Consider the following 21,837-nt stretch of genomic DNA (forward strand, 5'->3'; position numbering starts at 1 on the left):
ATCACAGCATAAAAAGGCAACAAAAATTGAGCAAACAATTTAATAAATCACTCGGATTGTGAAAATATAGAAACCACTTTTCTGAAAGTTAGCTGAATGGGGAAATTTTGGATTAAAACGTTAATAAATAGAGTGAAATGCATTTCCCTGGACCTTTTTTACCAAAATTTAAAAAGGAACCTCAAATGGTATATGAGGACGTATGTACACAAGATAGGACATCCCCCGAACACAAGATAGGACGTCCCCCTCAACACAAGATAGGACGTCCCCCTGAACACAAGATAGGACGTCCCCCTCAACACAAGATAGGACGTCCCCCTCAACACAAGATAGGACGTCCCCCTCAACACAAGATAGGACGTCCCCCTGAACACAAGATAGGACGTCCCCCTGAACACAAGATAGGACGTCCCCCTGAACACAAGATAGGACGTCCCCCTGAACACAAGATAGGACGTCCCCGAACACAAGATAGGACGTCCCCCGAACACAATCGCTTCTCCTCCTCGGTGATGGCAAACTGTTTGTAGGGTTTGTAGAGTCGGAGTCACCATTTTAGGTCTACGCCGACGTCTGGTGAACCCGCAGCAATGTATGACCACACTGGTGTCCTCTCCGGCTCCTCGTCATCCCATGAGGAGATATAACGCGACATCTAGTAATCCCCAGTCCCTTCCGCTATGATATAAAGACCATACACACCCTGGAGTCACATGATACAGGAGAAAAGATTAATACCAAAATCTAACAAAAGTGCTTCACCGTCCTACAGCGAAATTCAGTAAAAACCTAAAAAAGCCCCATCGGCCCAGATTTACTGGATTGTCAAGATCCCGGCGTATCAGGGTTTTGCTTTCGCGCAGATTTACGTTGTTTCTTTTATTTGGTTGTTTTTTTGTTTTTACCTTCGCCTTTCTGCGTTTCATTTTGCACAGATAATAAATTAGTTTTCATTGACTGTGCAGGTTTCTGAGCTGCTTTGCCGGTTTTAGTGCAAAATAAAAAAACACAGATCTGTCAGGAAAATTCAGAACACACAAAAAAAAAGCCAAAAAACATCAAATTACAAGAAGTTTCGGCTTTCTGTTTAGTAAATCTGGGCCATTATTTCCTCCCATCTTAACAATACTTTGAGTCTTCAGTGTTAAGAATGCGAATGAACGAGGGAATCTTCTAGGAACCATAGGGCCCCAGAGATGGTGAAGGGCCCAGAATAAGGAGGGGAAGTCAATGATAAAACGCATGTTTTCGAATGGTCATTAAGCACGATCTGTAAGTTAAAGGGGTACTCCCGCCCCTAGGAATCTTATCCCCTATCCAAAAGGTCCCCAGCAGTAGGACCTCCGCAATCAACTGCAGCATCCCAAACATCTGGTGCACGGAGCAAACTTCGCTCTATACGGATGACTGGCGATGCCGGACAGAGGCTAGAAACATCAGTCACGCCCCGCTCGTGAATACATGGCCACCATGAGGCTCTGGAGTTAATCCCCGACGCTCTAAACGATCACCGGGTACAGCAGGGAGATTGCGGGGGTCCCCAGCGGCGGAGGTCTAGGGACGGAATATCCCTTGAAGGGTGTTTGGAGATCACATGACCATTGGCAAATTGGAAATCTATGGTTTGTGAAGGACCAAATGTTTTACAAAGTTTGACCTGTGGGTAAAACATCTCCCACACTCCAGACAGGAATATGGCTTCTCCCCGGTGTGAATTCTCTCATGTTCAATAAGATCGGACTTCTGTGTAAAGCTCTTGCTACACACAGAACATGAGAACGGCTTCTCCCCCGAGTGGATGCGGAGATGTTTAACTAGATCGGACTTCTGGGTGAAACCTTTCTTACATACTGAGCATATAAATGGCTTCTCTCCCGTATGGAATCTCTGATGAATAATTAGTGCTGAATTCTTCGTAAATGATTTCCCACATTCAGAGCATGAAAAAAGGTTCTCCCGCGTGTGAATCTTTTGGTGTTCGGCAAGGCCCGCCTTCTGGGTAAAACTTTTCCCACAATACGAACAAGAAAACGGTCTCTCGTTCCTATGAATCTTTTCGTGCCCGAGGAGTCCTGCTTCCTGGCTGAAACGTTTCCCACATTCAGGACACGAGAAGGGCTTTCCTACCGTGTGAATTTTCTCATGTTTCATAAGAACTGATTTCTTGCTGAAAGATTTCCCACACTGATGACATGGAAATGGCTTCTCCCCCGTGTGAATTCTCTGATGGTAAACAAGATCTGATCGGTGGAAAAAACATTTCCTACATTCCAGACACTGAAAGGGCTTATCGTCTCTGTGAATCCTCCTATGTCTCTCCAGGTTTCCTTTCAGTGTGAAGGAGTCCCCACATTCAGGACAGATAAATGACCGCTTCTTCATTTGTTTCTTTTTAGGTTCTGCGAGATACTGTTCTTCATTTAAGGACTCACTGCAGTTCTCATGTACGTAGATCATTCCTGGCTCTGAAAAACAAAAAATTAGGGACAAACGGTTGATATCATCAGACACTAATGAAACTGATAATAAAGTACGTATGAGGAGGCTGAACAGATGTTTAGAGATCACGACTGCCGGATCTTATTAGCACAACCTGATGGCCACTTATAGACACAATACACAATGACGGACAAATAGACCTAAAACTTACCTTTCACAGAAAATACTCTAAATATCAATGAATTATTTTATAACCTAATCTGCGGTGAAGCAAAAAAACGTATTTGTGGGTGAAATTTAAAAAAACAAACGCCATTTTGTAACCTCCGATTCTCCGCAGAGCACTTTTCAGTAAAAATGACCCCTTATCTTTATTATGTAGGTCCCTACGGTCACAAGGATACATCATTTATGTAGGTTTTATTTTATTACTTTTAAAAAATCCTAACTACATGCACCAGAATTATTATGTTTATAATTGTCATCTTCTGACCCTATAAACCAGTTTTATTTTTCCGCATACAGGGCTATATGAGGGCTCATTTTTTGTGCCGCGGTCTGAAGTTTTTATCGGTAACATTTTTGTTTTGATGGGACTTTTTGATCGCTTTATTAATATTTTTATGGTATATGAAGTGATAAAAAAATGCACAATTTTGGACTTTGGTATTTTTTTTTTACATGTACGCCATTGACCGTGCGGACATTTACCAACGCAGCGGTACCACATATGACTATTTTATTTAAAAAACAGGAAAAGGTGGGTGTTTCAAACTTATTAGGGGAGGGGCTTATTTACATTTATGAACTTTTTTTTACTTCCCAATTTTAATTTTTTTTTTTAGCCCCCCATAGGGGTCTATACCATGTGATCAGTTGATAGCATACACTAATCAATGCTGTCCCATAAAATAGCATTGATTGGAGTTATCTGTGCTTTGCTGCTCCAGGCTGGAGCAATAGATCACCGATCGGACAATGAGAAGGAAGGCAAGGACCCTCCTACAGTCCTCGCAGGTGATCGGGATATTGCGATTTTGTCGCGATAGTCCCGATCAGCTTCGCTGAGCTGCCGTGATACTTTCGGTTTCATTTCAGACGCCGCAATCAACATTCATAGCAACGTCTTAAGGGTTAATGCCGGGAATCAGCCCGATCAGTGATGCCCGGCATTAACCCTGGGTCCCGGCTGCTGATAGCTGTCGGGACCCAGAGGGTTTTGAAGTGTTATTGGCTTGTGAGAACGCATTAAACCCCAGTGACGGGACTCAGGACGTACAGGTACGTCCTGAGTCCTTAAGGTTTCGGGGGCATACCTGTAGGCCATGTGCCCTGAACTGGTTAAAGTCTCCCCCAACAGGTTTCACCACACTATATTTGGCGTCTTCATTTATAGTGTGGTGAAACCTGTTGAGGAGATATGTTTTATAACAACAGGGTTCCTGTCATATAGAGCTCGATAGTCACAAAATACATAATACGTTCTGGGATTGTCAGCTGGCACCAAGTTATGAGGACAAATGTTTCACGTATTCATGCTCAGTTTTTAATTTTAGGCTATTTTTAGAGTAGTGTGCGGTGTCTGCCGCTGGCAGTATTGATGTTTTTATAGAATCTCTATACCCTGCACACACGAGGTTTATATACATAGAGACATTGTCCTCAACGTGCAGAACATTATGGGACGGCAAAGTCTTGCGTAAAATGGTCTGACAGGGAGTAACGTTACGGTCCTTACCGGCGCTCGTGTCAGCTGATATTCCATCCTCCTTATACCGCCCATCACTCATAACATACAACCCATCATCATCATCATCATCTTCTTCTACTTTAATGATAAGTTGGTCTTCAACCTGCGAGACAACAAAAATATAAGGAAAATTCTAAAAATTATAAGGAAACTCAAAATTATTATAAGGAAACTCAAAATTATTATAAGGAAACTCAAAATTATTATAAGGAAACTCAAAATTATTATAAGGAAACTCAAAATTATTATAAGGAAACTCAAAATTATTATAAGGAAACTCAAAATTATTATAAGGAAACTCAAAATTATTATAAGGAAACTCAAAATTATTATAAGGAAACTCAAAATTATAAGGAAACTCAAAATTATAAGGAAACTCAAAATTATAAGGAAAACTCTCAAAATTTCCATCAGTATAATTAAAGGGGTACTCCACCCCTAGACATCTTTTTCCCTATCCAAAGGATAGAGTTTAAGATGTCTGATCGCGGGGTCCAGCAGCTGGGACCCCCACGATTTCTGTGCACTGGGTACCTGCAGCGGGGTTGTGACATCATGGCCCTGCCCCTCATGAAGTCACACCAATGCAAGTCTATGGGAGGGGGCGTGGCTATTGCAATGCCCCCTCCCATAGTCTCATTGAGGGGGCATGCCGTGGTGTCATCACACCCGCCGCTCGCTCCAGCGGAGTACCCCTTTAACACTAAAATAAAACAAACATAATAAACAATCTATAAAAGCAAGAATCCTCTCCTCCAGAATATACGGTGTGATGTGGAGAGACCTCGGCTGCGTCTGTCCGATCGTCCGCCGCGACCTCGTGATCTTCCTCTGGACAATCCTGGGAGATCAGGGGACTGGGGGATCTCTCCGCTTTGATGGACACACCTGTACGAGATGGAGACGCGGTGACAGACATGGATATAACCTCATGCACACTCAGCGCTTACAATCTTTGACGGTCTTGTGGTACTCCGTACTTACATCAGTCAGAGACCACTTTCATTTTTAGGTTTTTTGTTTTCTTCCTCCTCACCTTCTATTTACCATAACTCTTCGTTATTAGCTTTGTTTACTATGGGATTAATTTTACTGTATAAGAACAATCTACATCTAACGTAGAACAAACCGTAAAAAAAAATTGGAATAAAATTTTGAAGAAAAAAATAATTTGCTATTCTGCAATTTGTAGGTTTTATTTAAACTTTTGGTAAAACTGCTTTTAGAAAAATAAAAAAAATGATATGAATCACCATATACTGACCCCAATATCTATTTTACTTCTTGCCTATGGAGAAATGTGCGGCCACATATTTTGTGTTCAGCTTCAGTGGGAGGTGCGGTTAGAAATATGCTTTAAATATGATTAAAAACAGCTCCCTCCCCCAGTATAATCTCCTCCACATGATCCCGGTTGTCCTTTCTCTGAGCCTTTACATCATGGTGACCAAAATGATCAATAAAACTCTGCTCTTACCCAGTGGTGATGTTCGGGGCCGGTGGTCTATAATAAATATATCTTACCCAGTGGTGATGTTCGGGGCCGGTGGTCTATAATAAATATATCTTACCCGGTGGTGATGTTGGGGGCCGGTGGTCTATAATAAATATATCTTACCCAGTGGTGATGTTGGGGGCCGGTGGTCTATAATAAATATATCTTACCCAGTGGTGATGTTGGGGGCCGGTGGTCTATAATAAATATATCTTACCCAGTGGTGATGTTGGGGGCCGGTGGTCTATAATAAATATATCTTACCCAGTGGTGATGTTGGGGGCCGGTGGTCTATAATAAATATATCTTACCCGGTGGTGATGTTCGGGGCCGGTGGTCTATAATAAATATATCTTACCCAGTGGTGATGTTCGGGGCCGGTGGTCTATAATAAATATATCTTACCCAGTGGTGATGTTCGGGGCCGGTGGTCTATAATAAATATATCTTACCCAGTGGAGATGTTGGGGGCCGGTGGTCTATAATAAATATATCTTACCCAGTGGAGATGTTGGGGGCCGGTGGTCTATAATAAATATATCTTACCCGGTGGTGATGTTGGGGGCCGGTGGTCTATAATAAATATATCTTACCCGGTGGTGATGTTGGGGGCCGGTGGTCTATAATAAATATATCTTACCCAGTGGTGATGTTCGGGGCCGGTGGTCTATAATAAATATATCTTACCCGGTGGTGATGTTCGGGGCCGGTGGTCTATAATAAATATATCTTACCCGGTGGTGATGTTCGGGGCCGGTGGTCCTCCATCATGACTATGTCCTGGTACAGATCCTTGTGTCCTTCTATATACTCCCACTCCTCCATGGAGAAATAGACAGTGACATCCTGACACCTTATAGGAACCTGACACACACAATGATTCAGTCATCATCCAGACCCATCATCCCTTGTGTTCCTGTATAATGTCCCAGCATTCCCAGCAGCGCTCACCTCTCCGATCAGCAGACAGGATCCTTACAGATTTTTCGGCTCAGGTTTGGGAGGGTGAAGTTTTGGGGTCAGTGATAGGTCACAGGTCTCCTGACCCATGGGGACGACTCCTCAGATTTTCACTGCTGTATAAGAGAAGGCAGAGAAATCACGGACACATTCCCAGAATTCATCACTGTACATGGGGGTCTGGAATTTACTTCTCTCCTCTCCTACCGTACCTCCTCAGCTCCTCCTGGCAGCCAATCATAGTCAGAGAACTTTCTATCTGCCCAAACTGCATCTACATCCTGTTCCAAATTATTATGCAAATTCTATGTCAGTGTCAAAAAGATGAAATATTTCGTTTTTCAGTGTAAGTCATGGATACATTGGGGGAGATTTATCAAAACCTCTTGCCCAGAGCAACCAATCAGCTTGCGTCTTTCATTTTTAACAAGGCCGCTGCCTGATGAAGCAGATAATCTGTGAAACGCGTTGCATGATGGGTGATTAAAGTTGATTTTACCCTCCGAGTGTGTCCAGCGCCCCTGATGTCCGCCACCTCCTTGTTTTCTTTGTACATCTTTCTGAAGGTGGAGCGGCTGCCGACATACTCACACACAAGTTCTTTTCCATTGTTACACTTGGCGAGTGTAACATTCTGGGTGAGCATTGGAATCACCTCTGTTCACCCTGGTTTTTAGTGGTAATGCGCTAGGTAGCGCCCTCTCTATTCCTTTGCTGTAAAATGAAAGAAGCCATCTTATTGGTTGCTATGGGCAACTTGTCCTCTTCAGAGGTTTTGATAAATCTCCCCCGTTGTGTCTCCGCTTCTTTTGATCAGTAAAAACAATCTCGGACACCTGTGATAGATCACCAGCTGAGCCCAAGGAATAACATCTAAAAAGGAGGGCGTTCACATTATTAACCCCTTAAGGACTCAGCGTTTTTCAGTTTTCCTCCTTAGTTTTTAAAAATCATAACTCTCAATTTTGCACCTAAAATTCCATATCATGGCTTATTTTTTGCGCCACTAATTCTACTTTATTATGACATCAGTCATTTTACCCAAAATTCCACGGCGAAACGGGAAAAAAAAAATCATTGTGCAACAAAATTGAAGAAAAAACGCATTTTTGTAACTTTTGGGGGCTTCCGTTTCTACGCAGTACATATTTCGGTAAAAATGACCCCTTCTCTTTATTCTGTAGGTCCATACGGTTATAATGATCCCCGACTTATATAGGTGATGTTGTCGGACTTGTGGAAAAAATCCTAACTACATGCAGGAAAATGTATACGTTTAAAATTGTCATCTTCTGACCCCTATAACTTTTTTATTTTTCCACTTTCGGGGCGGTATGAGGACTCATTTTTTGCGCCGCGATCTGAAGTTTTTATCGGTACCATTTTTATATTGATCGGACTTTTTAATCAATTTTTATAATTTTTTAAATGGTATAAAAAGTGACCAAAAATACACTATTTTGGCCTTTGGAATTTTTTTTATGTGTACGCCATTGACTGTGTGGTTTAACCCTTTAAGGACTCAGCCCATTTTGACCTTAAATGGGTATTCCAGGAAAAAACTTTTTTATATATATCAACTGGCTCCAGAAAGTTAATTAGTAAATTTGTAAATTACTTAAAAAATTTAAATATTAAAAAATCTTAATCTTTTCAGTACTTATGAGCTTCTGAAGTTAAGGTTGTTCTTTTCTGTCTATGTCCTCTCTGACACCTGTCTCAGGAACCGCCCTGTTTAGAAGAGGTTTGCTATGGGGATTTGCTTCTAAACTGGGCGTTTCCCGAGACACGTGTCATCAGAGAGGATTTAGACAGGAAGTAACAACCTTAACTTCAGAAGCTCATAAGTACTGAAAGGATTAAGATTTTTTAATAGAAGTAATTTACAAATCTAAGTAAGTAAAGGTAGAAAAAATGGGTGGGCACTGCTAGAGAACCACTATGCAGGTGCAGCAATCAATGTGTTCGGGTGTATGGCTGGTATATAGTTACATAGTTAGTACGGTCGAAAAAAGACAGATGTCCATCAAGTTCAACCAGGGAATTAAGGGGTAGGGGTGCGGCGCGATATTGGGGAAGGGATGAGATTTTATATTTCTTCATAAGCATTAATGTTATTTTGTTCCAGGAATGTATCTAACCCTGTTTTAAAGGTGCTGGACAATCACAGAGACAGTCTTTCACATATAGTAGAACGAAGATAGAAAAATGTCCGCACTCACCAAGTCGTATCAAATGATTCTCTTTATTGGATTCTTCAGATTTCCATAAAAAAGCATAAGACAGAAACACCCGAGTGTAGGGAGGGGGAGCAGCTCCGGGCAAGGAGACTAGGAGCGGCTGTCAGGAACAACAGCACCGCTTCGCGTTATTCACACATCTTCCGGTTCCTGGGATACCTCACAGGTATATATTGGAGAGGGGGAGGGGAATAGTGCACCCGTCACCAATATACTAAAATCCTATAAAAGTGAAGATAATCTACTTAAGGTAAAAACAGAGATAGCAGCATAATAAAAATGTTTCCATGCTAGTAGAACTTATGTCGGGCGATTCGCCCATACACAATCCTATTGAGGAAACTACCAGCATGGAGACTTTTAAGGGAGGAAACAGATGGAAATTCTGTCCCGGTATCCCTCTGGGCAGTAGTCTCGACCTGTTTTGGCAAGCAGTTAAAAAAGATGTGTGTGCATTAATGTATCCTGAACCAATTGCTAATCTATCGTCTGCCCATCAGGAGGCTATAAAATGGTTGGGTTCTAACAAAAATTTCGTTGTTTCTCGAGCGGACAAGGGAGGCGCAGTGGTCGTGTGGCCAAAAGCCGACCACGACGCCGAAGCCCTTCGCCAGCTCAACAACAAAGATGTGTATGAAAAATGACAAAATAATCCTACCAATAAAATTATTAATAAATTACGTTCTCTATTGAGAGCAAATGTAGAAAAAAATCTACTCACGGAACATACTGCTGCCAAACTCCTACCCGACAATCCAAAACCAGCTACTGGGTACATACTCCCTAAAATCCATAAGTCGCTGACCCGACCACCTGGCAGACCAATTGTGGCAGGGATCGGGTCAGCGACCCAGTCTCTATCCAGTTATGTCGAATGGCTCATATCACCTCTGCTTCCCAGTATTCACTCATATGTCAGAGACACCAGTGATTTACTTAGCATATTAGAAATATACACTTGGCAAGATTCATACAAACTTGTTTCGCTAGATGTCGAAAGTCTGTATACTAGAATTCCATGGGAAGCAGGGGCGAGAGCCATGACACACTTTCTATCCAACTCAGGCAAGGTCACAAGACTTTATTGAATTCATAGCAGAATCCTTGAAATTTATATTGAGCAACAATACATTTACGTTCAATGGAGAATGGTACAGACAGATACATGGAACCCCTATAGGGCCACCTGTATCATGTACCCTAGCAAACATATATTTAGCAATTTTTGAACAGACGTACGTCCACACTTCACAAAATTTGTGAGGGGTTTTCTGAGATATGTGGACGATATTTTGATCACATGGGATGGCGATAGACAACAGTTGGAAGAATTTGTACAATATCTAAATCAGAATGATATGAATTTGCTGTTTACCCACGAGTATGGGGGAAAAATCCTACATTTTTTAGATGTCACCCTCAACATTGAAAACAATATACTAAAAACAGAAGGATATAGGAAAACCACAGCTAGAAATTCATTGCTAGACTATCAGAGTTCACATCCTCATTATCTTAAAAAGAATATCCCATATTCCCGATTTATTAGACTAAAAAGAATAAATAATAGTTCAACAACATAATACCAACAAGCAGAAGAACTAAAAGAAAGATTAATAGAAAGAAATGATCCAGAAAATATAATTAATAAAGCATTTCTAAAAGCAGAAACAAGAAATAGAGAGGAATTATTGATTCCAAATAAATTAAAAAAGAAAAAATATGATGATCCCAATTCAAAAAATTTATTTTCTCTTTTGAAAATAGTCCCATGAATATTGCAATTAAAAAATCAATATGGTGAAATTGGTATATACTAGAACAAGATCCACTTGTAGCAGAAATAGCAAAAAATAAACCAATTGTCACCTTTCGCAAAAATAAAACAATATTAGATGCAATAAAAAAAACAAAAAACGCAAAGGAAACTACAAACAAGTCAAACTGGCTAAATAAACAATTACCTAATGGAAACTTTCCATGTGGACATTGCAAATTTTGTACATTTATGTTAAATATAAGTCTTTTCAGCTGGGAGGGCACATTATTACTGTGAATCAGTTCTTGTAAATCACAATTTACCGTCTATTGTATTATGAGCCCCTGTGGACACTACTACATAGGCCAAACTAAAAGACATTTCAATACAATAGGAGCAACACGTCTAATTACACACATAGAAGAGGCACACGAAGGTAAATCAGAACCTCTATACAACCGCAGGGTGTAGACAGACACCTAAAACTCATTCAAAGTGAAGCCAGGGGGATAATAAAATTAAAAGCTCACAGGCCAATGGGTTGAAATGACCGAAACGACTTGAGTTCGTTTTTATAAAATTTATTAATATCTTTAAACCATAGGTGTTTTTTGTACACAAGATACAATGCTGTCATCTCTGTTTTTACCTTAAGTAGATTATCTTCACTTTTATAGGATTTTAGTATATTGGTGACGGGTGCACTATTCCCCTCCCCCTCTCCAATATATACCTGTGAGGTATCCCAGGAACCGGAAGATGCGTGAATAACGCGAAGCGGTGCTGTTGTTCCTGACAGCCGCCCCTAGTCTCCTTGCCCGGAGCTGCTCCCTACACTCGGGTGTTTCTGTCTTATGCTTTTTTATGGAAATCTGAAGAATCCAATAAAGCGAATCATTTGATACGACACGGTGAGTGCGGACATTTTTCTATCTTCGTTCTACTATAATTTACAAATCTGTTTAACTTTATGGAGCCAGTTGATATATTAAAAAAAAGTTTTTTCCTGGATAACCCCTTTAAGGACGCAGCCAATTTTATTTTTGCGTTTTCATTTTTTTTCTCCTCGCCTTCTAAAATTCATAACTCTTATATTTCCATTCCCAGACCCATATGAGGCTTGTTTTTTGTGTGACCAGATGTACTTTGTAATGACATCACACATTTTACCCCAAAAAAATGTTGTGGGAGGAAGTTTATTTTGTGTGGGGGGGGGGGGGGGGGAGGGTGGGGGTTGTTCCTTTATTCTCTGGGTCATTACGATTAAAATGATCGCCATGGTTACATACATTTCAATTATTTCACTGCTGTTAAAAAGATATTAAACTTTTTTTTTTTTTTACAAAATCAGTAGGTGTAAAATTGCCCTATTTTGATCACCTCTAACTTCTTATTTTTCCATATTCGGGGATGTGAGGGCAAATTTTTTGGGGCCATGATCTGTAGTTTGTTTTGGTACCACATTTGCCTATATGTGACTTTTTGATCACTTTTTATTACATTTTATTTGCAGTTTGATTTGACAAAAAAGCTGACATTTTTACTATTGTTTTTACGCCATTCGCCGTACGGGATCATAAACATTATATATTTATAGTTCGGACATTTACGCACGCAACGATACCAAATATGTTTATTGTTTATAGTTTTTTTTATGCTTTTTTGTATTAATTTGGGGAAAAGGGGTGATTTAAAACTTTATTGAGGGAGGGGCTTTTTAACCCCTTAACGACGCAGGACGTATATTTACGTCCTGCGCCGGCTCCCGCGATATGAAGTGGGATCGCGCCGCGATCCCGCATCATATCGCGTCGGTCCCGGCGATCATCAACGGCCGGGACCTGTGGCTAATACCACACATCGCCGATCGCGGCGATGTGCGGTATTAACCCTTTAGAAGCGGCGGTCAAAGCGGACCGCCGCTTCTAAAGTGAAAGTGACCCGGCTGCTCAGTCGGGCTGTTCGGTGTCCTGCAAGCCCCTACCTGCCTCCTCGGTGTCTGATCGGCGAATGACTGCTCCGTGCCTGAGATCCAAGCAGGAGCAGTCAAGCGCCGATAACACTGATCACAGGCGTGTTAATACACGCCTATGATCTGTGTAAAAGATCAGTGTGTGCAGTGTTATAGTCTCCTATGGGATAACAATGATCAGTATAAGAGATCAGTGTGTGCAGTGTTATAGTCTCCTATGGGATAATAATGATCAGTATAAGAGATCAGTGTGTGCAGTGTTATAGTCTCCTATGGGATAACAATGATCAGTATAAGAGATCAGAGTGTGCAGTGTTATAGTCTCCTATGGGATAATAATGATCAGTATAAGAGATCAGTGTGTGCAGTGTTATAGTCTCCTATGGGATAACAATGATCAGTATAAGAGATCAGTGTGTGCAGTGTTATAGTCTCCTATGGGATAATAATGATCAGTATAAGAGATCAGTGTGTGCAGTGTTATAGTCTCCTATGGGATAACAATGATCAGTATAAGAGATCAGAGTGTGCAGTGTTATAGTCTCCTATGGGATAATAATGATCAGTATAAGAGATCAGTGTGTGCAGTGTTATAGTCTCCTATGGGATAACAATGATCAGTATAAGAGATCAGTGTGTGCAGTGTTATAGTCTCCTATGGGATAATAATGATCAGTATAAGAGATCAGTGTGTGCAGTGTTATAGTCTCCTATGGGATAACAATGATCAGTATAAGAGATCAGTGTGTGCAGTGTTATAGTCTCCTATGGGATAATAATGATCAGTATAAGAGATCAGTGTGTGCAGTGTTATAGTCTCCTATGGGATAACAATGATCAGTATAAGAGATCAGTGTGTGCAGTGTTATAGTCTCCTATGGGATAATAATGATCAGTATAAGAGATCAGTGTGTGCAGTGTTATAGTCTCCTATGGGATAACAATGATCAGTATAAGAGATCAGTGTGTGCAGTGTTATAGTCTCCTATGGGATAATAATGATCAGTATAAGAGATCAGTGTGTAGTGTTATAGTCTCCTATGGGATAATAATGATCAGTATAAGAGATCAGTGTGTGCAGTGTTATAGGTCCCTATGGGATAATAATGATCAGTATAAGAGATCAGTGTGTGCAGTGTTATAGTCTCCTATGGGATAATAATGATCAGTATAAGAGATCAGTGTGTGCAGTGTTATAGTCTCCTATGGGACAATAATGATCAGTGTGTGCAGTGTTATAGTCTCCTATGGGATAATAATGATCAGTGTGTGCAGTGTTATAGTCTCCTATGGGATAACAATGATCAGTATAAGAGATCAGTGTGTGCAGTGTTATAGGTCCCTATGGGATAATAATGATCAGTATAAGAGATCAGTGTGTGCAGTGTTATAGGTCCCTATGGGATAATAATGATCAGTATAAGAGATCAGTGTGTGCAGTGTTATAGTCACCTATGGGATAATAATGATCAGTGTGTGCAGTGTTATAGGTCCCTATGGGATAATAATGATCAGTATAAGAGATCAGTGTGTGCAGTGTTATAGGTCCCTATGGGATAATAATGATCAGTATAAGAGATCAGTGTGATCAGTATTATAGTCTCCTATGGGATAACAATGATCAGTATAAGATCAGTGTGTGCAGTGTTATAGTCTCCTATGGGATAATAATGATCAGTATGTGCAGTGTTATAGGTCCCTATGGGATAATAATGATCAGTATAAGAGATCAGTGTGTGCAGTGTTATAGGTCCCTATGGGATAACAATGATCAGTATAAGAGATCAGTGTGTGCAGTGTTATAGGTCCCTATGGGATAATAATGATCAGTATAAGAGATCAGTGTGTGCAGTGTTATAGGTCCCTATGGGATAATAATGATCAGTATAAGAGATCAGTGTGTGCAGTGTTATAGGTCCCTATGGGATAACAATGATCAGTATAAGAGATCAATGTGTGCAGTGTTATAGGTCCCTATGGGATAATAATGATCAGTATAAGAGATCAGTGTGTGCAGTGTTATAGGTCCCTATGGGATAATAATGATCAGTATAAGAGATCAGTGTGTGCAGTGTTATAGGTCCCTATGGGATAATAATGATCAGTATAAGAGATCAGTGTGTGCAGTGTTATAGGTCCCTATGGGATAATAATGATCAGTATAAGAGATCAGTGTGTGCAGTGTTATAGGTCCCTATGGGATAACAATGATCAGTATAAGAGATCAGTGTGTACAGTGTTATAGGTCCCTATGGGACCTATAACACTGCAAAAAAAATGTAAAAAAAAAGTGTTAATAAAGGTCATTTAACCCCTTCCCTAATAAAAGTTTTAATCACCCCCCTTTTCCCATAAAAAAAAATAAAACAGTGTAAAAAAAAAAAAAAAATATGTGGTATCACCGCGTGCGTAAATGTTCGAACTATAAAAATCTATAATTAATTAAACCGCACGGTCAATGGCGTGCGTGCAAAAAAATTCCAAAGTAAAAAAAAGCGCATTTTTGGTCACTTTTTATACCATTAAAAAATGAATAAAGAGATCAAAAAGTCCGATCAAAACAAAAATCATACCGATAAAAACTTCAGATCACGGCGCAAAAAATGAGTCCTCATACCGCCCCGTACGTGGAAAAATAAAAAAGTTATAGGGGTCAGAAGATGACAATTTTAAACGTATTAATTTTCCTGCATGTAGTTATGATTTTTTCCAGAAGACAAAATCACCTATATAAGTCGGGGATCATTATAACCGTATGGACCTACAGAATAATGAGAAGGGGTCATTGTTACCGAAATATGTACTGCGTAGAAACGTAAGTGCCCAAAAGTTACAAAATGGCGTTTTTTCTTCGATTTTGTTGCACAATGATTTTTTTCCCCGTTTCGCCGTGAATTTTTGGGTAAAATGACTAATGTCACTGCAAAGTAGAATTGGCGACGCAAAAAATAAGCCATAATATGGATTTTTAGGTGGAAAATTGAAAGGGTTATGATTTTTAAAAGGTAAGGAGGAAAAAACAAAAGTGAAAAAACTGAAAAACCCTGAGTCCTTAAGGGGTTAAAAACTTCACTTTTTTTTAAACTTTTTTTTATATTCATTTTTCATTTTTTAGTCCCCATAGGGGACTATTTATAGTAATCATTTGATTGCTAATGCTGTTCAGTGCTATGCATAGGGCATAGCACTGATCAGTATTATCTGCGATCGTCTACTCTGGTCTGCTGGAAGGCAGATCTGTGCAGAAGACCCGGGAGACTGACGGAGACAGGTGAGGGGACCTCCATCCGCCATCTTGGCTGATCTGATCCCCGCGGATGATCAGATCAGCCATTATAAGTGTCGCAGATGCCGTGATCTGTATTGATCACAGCATGTGAGGGGTTAATGGCAGACATCAGCGCGATCACTGATGTCCGCCATTACCGCCCGCTGGAAACTGACGGGAATGTACGGCGCTGTGCGCTAAGTAACACGATGCAGCACCGTATGTTTACAGCACGTCCTTAAGGGGTTAATTAACTATATATTTTTATAGTTTGGACATTTACGCACACGAACAGCCCCCCCGACTACAGGGAGGACCGCACAGCCCCCCAGACTACAGGGAGGACCGCACAGCCCCCCAGACTACAGGGAGGACCGAACAGCCCCCCCGACTACAGGGAGGACCGCACAGCCCCCCAGACTACAGGGAGGACCGCACAGCCCCCCAGACTACAGGGAGGACCGCACAGCCCCCCAGACTACAGGGAGGACCGCACAGCCCCCCCGACTACAGGGAGGACCGCACAGCCCCCCAGACTACAGGGAGGACCGCACAGCCCCCCAGACTACAGGGAGGACCGAACAGCCCCCCCGACTACAGGGAGGACCGCACAGCCCCCCAGACTACAGGGAGGACCGCACAGCCCCCCAGACTACAGGGAGGACCGCACAGCCCCCCAGACTACAGGGAGGACCGCACAGCCCCCCAGACTACAGGGAGGACCGCACAGCCCCCCAGACTACAGGGAGGACCGCACAGCCCCCCAGACTACAGGGAGGACCGCACAGCCCCCCAGACTACAGGGAGGACCGCACAGCCCCCCAGACTACAGGGAGGACCGCACAGCCCCCCAGACTACAGGGAGGACCGCACAGCCCCCCGACTACAGGGAGGACCGCACAGCCCCCCCGACTACAGGGAGGACCGCACAGCCCCCCCGACTACAGGGAGGACCGCACAGCCCCCCCGACTACAGGGAGGACCGCACAGCCCCCCCCGACTACAGGGAGGACCGAACAGCCCCCCCCGACTACAGGGAGGACCGAACAGCCCCTCCCAACTACAGGGAGGACCGAACAGCCCCTCCCAACTACAGGGAGGACCGCACAACCCCCCGACTACAGGGAGGAACGCACAGCCCCCCGACTACAGGGAGGACCGCACAGCCCCCGACTACAGGGAGGACCGCACAGCCCCCCGACTACAGGGAGGACCGCACAGCCCCCGACTACAGGGAGGACCGCACAGCCCCCCCGACTACAGGGAGGACCGAACAGCCCCCCCGACTACAGGGAGGACCGAACAGCCCCCCCGACTACAGGGAGGACCGAACAGCCCCCGACTACAGGGAGGACCGAACAGCACCCCCCGACTACAGGGAGGACCGCACAGCACCCCCCGACTACAGGGAGGACCGCACAGCCCCCGACTACAGGGAGGACCGCACAGCCCCCGACTACAGGGAGGACCGCACAGCCCCCGACTACAGGGAGGACCGCACAGCCCCCGACTACAGGGAGGACCGCACAGCCCCCCAGACTACAGGGAGGACCGCACAGCCCCCCAGACTACAGGGAGGACCGAACAGCCCCCCAGACTACAGGGAGGACCGAACAGCCCCCCAGACTACAGGGAGGACCGAACAGCCCCCCAGACTACAGGGAGGACCGAACAGCCCCCCAGACTACAGGGAGGACCGAACAGCCCCCCAGACTACAGGGAGGACCGAACAGCCCCCCAGACTACAGGGAGGACCGAACAGCCCCCCCAGACTACAGGGAGGACCGAACAGCCCCCCAGACTACAGGGAGGACCGAACAGCCCCCCGACTACAGGGAGGACCGCACAGCCCCCCGACTACAGGGAGGACCGCACAGCCCCCCAGACTACAGGGAGGACCGAACAGCCCCCGACTACAGGGAGGACCGCACAGCCCCCGACTACAGGGAGGACCGCACAGCCCCCGACTACAGGAAGGACCGCACAGCCCCCCCCGACTACAGGGAGGACCGCACAGCCCCCCCCGACTACAGGGAGGACCGAACAGCCCCCCCCGACTACAGGGAGGACCGCACAGCACCCCCGACTACAGGGAGGACCGAACAGCCCCCCCCCCGACTACAGGGAGGACCGCACAACACCCCCCGACTACAGGGAGGACCGCACATCACCCCCCGACTACAGGGAGGACCGCACATCACCCCCCCGACTACAGGGAGGACCGCACATCACCCCCCGACTACAGGGAGGACCGAACAGCCCCCCCGACTACAGGGAGGACCGAACAGCCCCCGACTACAGGGAGGACCGAACAGCCCCCCCGACTACAGGGAGGACCGCACAGCCCCCGACTACAGGGAGGACCGAACAGCCCCCCAGACTACAGGGAGGACCGCACAGCCCCCCCGACTACAGGGAGGACCGAACAGCCCCCCAGACTACAGGGAGGACCGCACAGCCCACCAGACTACAGGGAGGACCGCACAGCCCCCGACTACAGGGAGGACCGCACAGCCCCCCGACTACAGGGAGGACCGCACAGCCCCCCGACTACAGGGAGGACCGAACAGCCCCCCAGACTACAGGGAGGACCGAACAGCCCCCGACTACAGGGAGGACCGAACAGCCCCCCAGACTACAGGGAGGACCGAACAGCCCCCCAGACTACAGGGAGGACCGCACAGCCCCCGACTACAGGGAGGACCGCACAGCCCCCCAGACTACAGGGAGGACCGAACAGCCCCCCCGACTACAGGGAGGACCGAACAGCCCCCCCGACTACAGGGAGGACCGAACAGCCCCCCAGACTACAGGGAGGACCGAACAGCCCCCCAGACTACAGGGAGGACCGAACAGCCCCCCAGACTACAGGGAGGACCGAACAGCCCCCGACTACAGGGAGGACCGAACAGCCCCCCCCGACTACAGGGAGGACCGCACAGCCCCCGACTACAGGGAGGACCGCACAGCCCCCCAGACTACAGGGAGGACCGCACAGCCCCCCCAGACTACAGGGAGGACCGCACAGCCCCCGACTACAGGGAGGACCGCACAGCCCCCCAGACTACAGGGAGGACCGCACAGCCCCCCCGACTACAGGGAGGACCGAACAGCCCCCCAGACTACAGGGAGGACCGCACAGCCCCCCAGACTACAGGGAGGACCGCACAGCCCCCGACTACAGGGAGGACCGCACAGCCCCCGACTACAGGAAGGACCGCACAGCCCCCCCCGACTACAGGGAGGACCGAACAGCCCCCCCCCCGACTACAGGGAGGACCGCACAACACCCCCCGACTACAGGGAGGACCGCACATCACCCCCCGACTACAGGGAGGACCGCACATCACCCCCCGACTACAGGGAGGACCGCACATCACCCCCCGACTACAGGGAGGACCGAACAGCCCCCCCGACTACAGGGAGGACCGAACAGCCCCCCCGACTACAGGGAGGACCGCACAGCCCCCCCGACTACAGGGAGGACCGCACAGCCCCCGACTACAGGGAGGACCGAACAGCCCCCCAGACTACAGGGAGGACCGCACAGCCCCCCCGACTACAGGGAGGACCGAACAGCCCCCCAGACTACAGGGAGGACCGCACAGCCCCCGACTACAGGGAGGACCGCACAGCCCCCCAGACTACAGGGAGGACCGAACAGCCCCCCCCGACTACAGGGAGGACCGCACAGCCCCCGACTACAGGGAGGACCGCACAGCCCCCGACTACAGGAAGGACCGCACAGCCCCCCCCGACTACAGGGAGGACCGAACAGCCCCCCCCCCCGACTACAGGGAGGACCGCACAACACCCCCCGACTACAGGGAGGACCGCACATCACCCCCCGACTACAGGGAGGACCGCACATCACCCCCCGACTACAGGGAGGACCGCACATCACCCCCCGACTACAGGGAGGACCGAACAGCCCCCCCGACTACAGGGAGGACCGAACAGCCCCCGACTACAGGGAGGACCGAACAGCCCCCCCGACTACAGGGAGGACCGCACAGCCCCCGACTACAGGGAGGACCGAACAGCCCCCCAGACTACAGGGAGGACCGCACAGCCCCCCCGACTACAGGGAGGACCGAACAGCCCCCCAGACTACAGGGAGGACCGCACAGCCCCCGACTACAGGGAGGACCGCACAGCCCCCCGACTACAGGGAGGACCGCACAGCCCCCCGACTACAGGGAGGACCGAACAGCCCCCCAGACTACAGGGAGGACCGAACAGCCCCCGACTACAGGGAGGACCGAACAGCCCCCCAGACTACAGGGAGGACCGAACAGCCCCCCAGACTACAGGGAGGACCGCACAGCCCCCGACTACAGGGAGGACCGCACAGCCCCCCAGACTACAGGGAGGACCGAACAGCCCCCCCGACTACAGGGAGGACCGAACAGCCCCCCCGACTACAGGGAGGACCGAACAGCCCCCCAGACTACAGGGAGGACCGAACAGCCCCCCAGACTACAGGGAGGACCGCACAGCCCCCGACTACAGGGAGGACCGAACAGCCCCCCCGACTACAGGGAGGACCGCACAGCAGTCTATAAGTCATCAGGGACTGCTGGGATTTGTTATTCAGTCCTATAGACGTCTCCTCACATACAGGGACTCAGCGCCCAGAATCTCCCAGCCCGGATATACTGAGTGTGACGTCATGAGCGCGGTATACATGTATACATACACCGAGCAGTCTCCTCCCGTCGCTATGACATGACCGGTACCCGTCCCGGAAGTACCTCCCGCCCGCTCCGAGTAACTTCCGCTTCGCAAAGGACACGTGACTCTCCTGTGGGGATTCTGACTAATCAGAGCGCTTTGCCCAAAATAAATATGGCCGCAACCTGAGCAGGCTGGAGGAGAGCAGCCATGTTCCTGTAGTCTGTGTGAAGGGTTGGCGGCCATTTTGTCGTAGACCCCCGTTCCTCCTCTGACCCCAGAGACCCCCGATCCTCCACTGACCCCAGAGACCTCCGATCCTCCACTTACCCCAGAGACCCCCGATCCTCCACTGACCCCAGAGACCCCCGATCCTCCACTGACCCCAGAGACCCCCGATCCTCCACTGACCCCAGAGACCCCCGATCCTCCACTGACCCCAGAGACCCCCTATCCTCAACTGACCCCAGAGACCCCCTATCCTCAACTGACCAGAGACCTCCGATCATCCACTGACCCCAGAGACCCCCGATCCTCCACTGACCTCCGCTCATCCACTGACCCCAGAGACCCCCGATCCTCCACTGACCCCAGAGACCTCCGCTCATCCACTGACCCCAGAGACCCCCGATCCTCCACTGACCCCAGAGACCTCCGATCCTCCACTGACCCCAGAGACCTCCGATCCTCCACTGACCCCAGAGACCCCCGATCCTCAACTGACCCCAGAGACTTCCGATCCTCCACTGACCCCCGATCCTCTACTGACCCTCCACTGACCCCCGATCCTCTACTGACCCCAGAGACCCCCGATCCTCTACTGACCCCAGAGACCCCCTATCCTCCACTGACCCTAGAGACCCCAGATCCTCAACTGACCCCAGAGACCCCCGATCCTCCACTGACCCCAGAGACCCTCGATCCTCCACTGACCCCAGAGACCCCCGATCATCCACTGACCCCAGAGACCCCCGATCCTCCACTGACCCCAGAGACCCCCGATCCTCCACTGACCCCAGAGACCCCCTATCCTCCACTGACCCTAGAGACCCCCGATCCTCAACTGACCCCAGAGACCGCCGATCCTCCACTGACCCCAGAGACCCCCGATCCTCAACTGACCCAAGAGACCTCCGATCCTCCACTGACCCCAGAGACCCCCGATCCTCCACTGACCCCAGAGACCCCCGATCCTCCACTGACCCCAGAGACCTCCGATCCTCCACTGACCCCAGAGACCCCCGATCCTCAACTGACCCCAGAGACTTCCGATCCTC

The 21,837-nt window shown here is 47.2% G+C and overlaps 2 protein-coding genes across 2 annotated transcripts in view; both read right to left on the bottom strand.

The window, feature by feature from the left end:
* LOC130319810 (gastrula zinc finger protein XlCGF26.1-like) overlaps window positions 1-21,837 on the bottom strand; it is a 148,582-nt gene that overhangs the window by 100,166 nt on the left and 26,579 nt on the right. The gene's annotated exons all lie outside the window — the stretch shown is intronic.
* Window positions 27-20,667, bottom strand: LOC130319820 (gastrula zinc finger protein XlCGF8.2DB-like). The gene is made up of 6 exons (XM_056552999.1): window positions 20,586-20,667; window positions 6,639-6,763; window positions 6,422-6,551; window positions 4,977-5,080; window positions 4,181-4,295; window positions 27-2,468 (listed from the first exon to the last, which is right to left on the bottom strand). The coding sequence occupies exons 3-6, from the start codon at window positions 6,510-6,512 to the stop codon at window positions 1,621-1,623; spliced, it is 1,158 nt and encodes a 385-aa protein (XP_056408974.1). The 5' UTR covers window positions 6,513-6,551; window positions 6,639-6,763; window positions 20,586-20,667; the 3' UTR covers window positions 27-1,620.

The sequence above is a fragment of the Hyla sarda genome, unplaced genomic scaffold, assembly GCF_029499605.1.
Source record: "Hyla sarda isolate aHylSar1 unplaced genomic scaffold, aHylSar1.hap1 scaffold_217, whole genome shotgun sequence".
Lineage (NCBI taxonomy): Eukaryota > Metazoa > Chordata > Amphibia > Anura > Hylidae > Hyla > Hyla sarda.

What these genes read in the sequence shown, in the direction of transcription:
- LOC130319820 (XM_056552999.1), bottom strand. Translation starts at nt 6,512, where the DNA reads ATGGAGGAGTGGGAGTATATAGAAGGACACAAGGATCTGTACCAGGAC. An exon ending in GCCCCGAACATCACCACCGG is followed by an intron (nt 5,081 to 6,421) that starts GTAAGATATATT and finishes CATCTCGTACAG; the next exon opens with GTGTGTCCATCAAAGCGGAG. An exon ending in ATCGGACAGACGCAGCCGAG is followed by an intron (nt 4,296 to 4,976) that starts GTCTCTCCACAT and finishes GTTGTCTCGCAG; the next exon opens with GTTGAAGACCAACTTATCAT.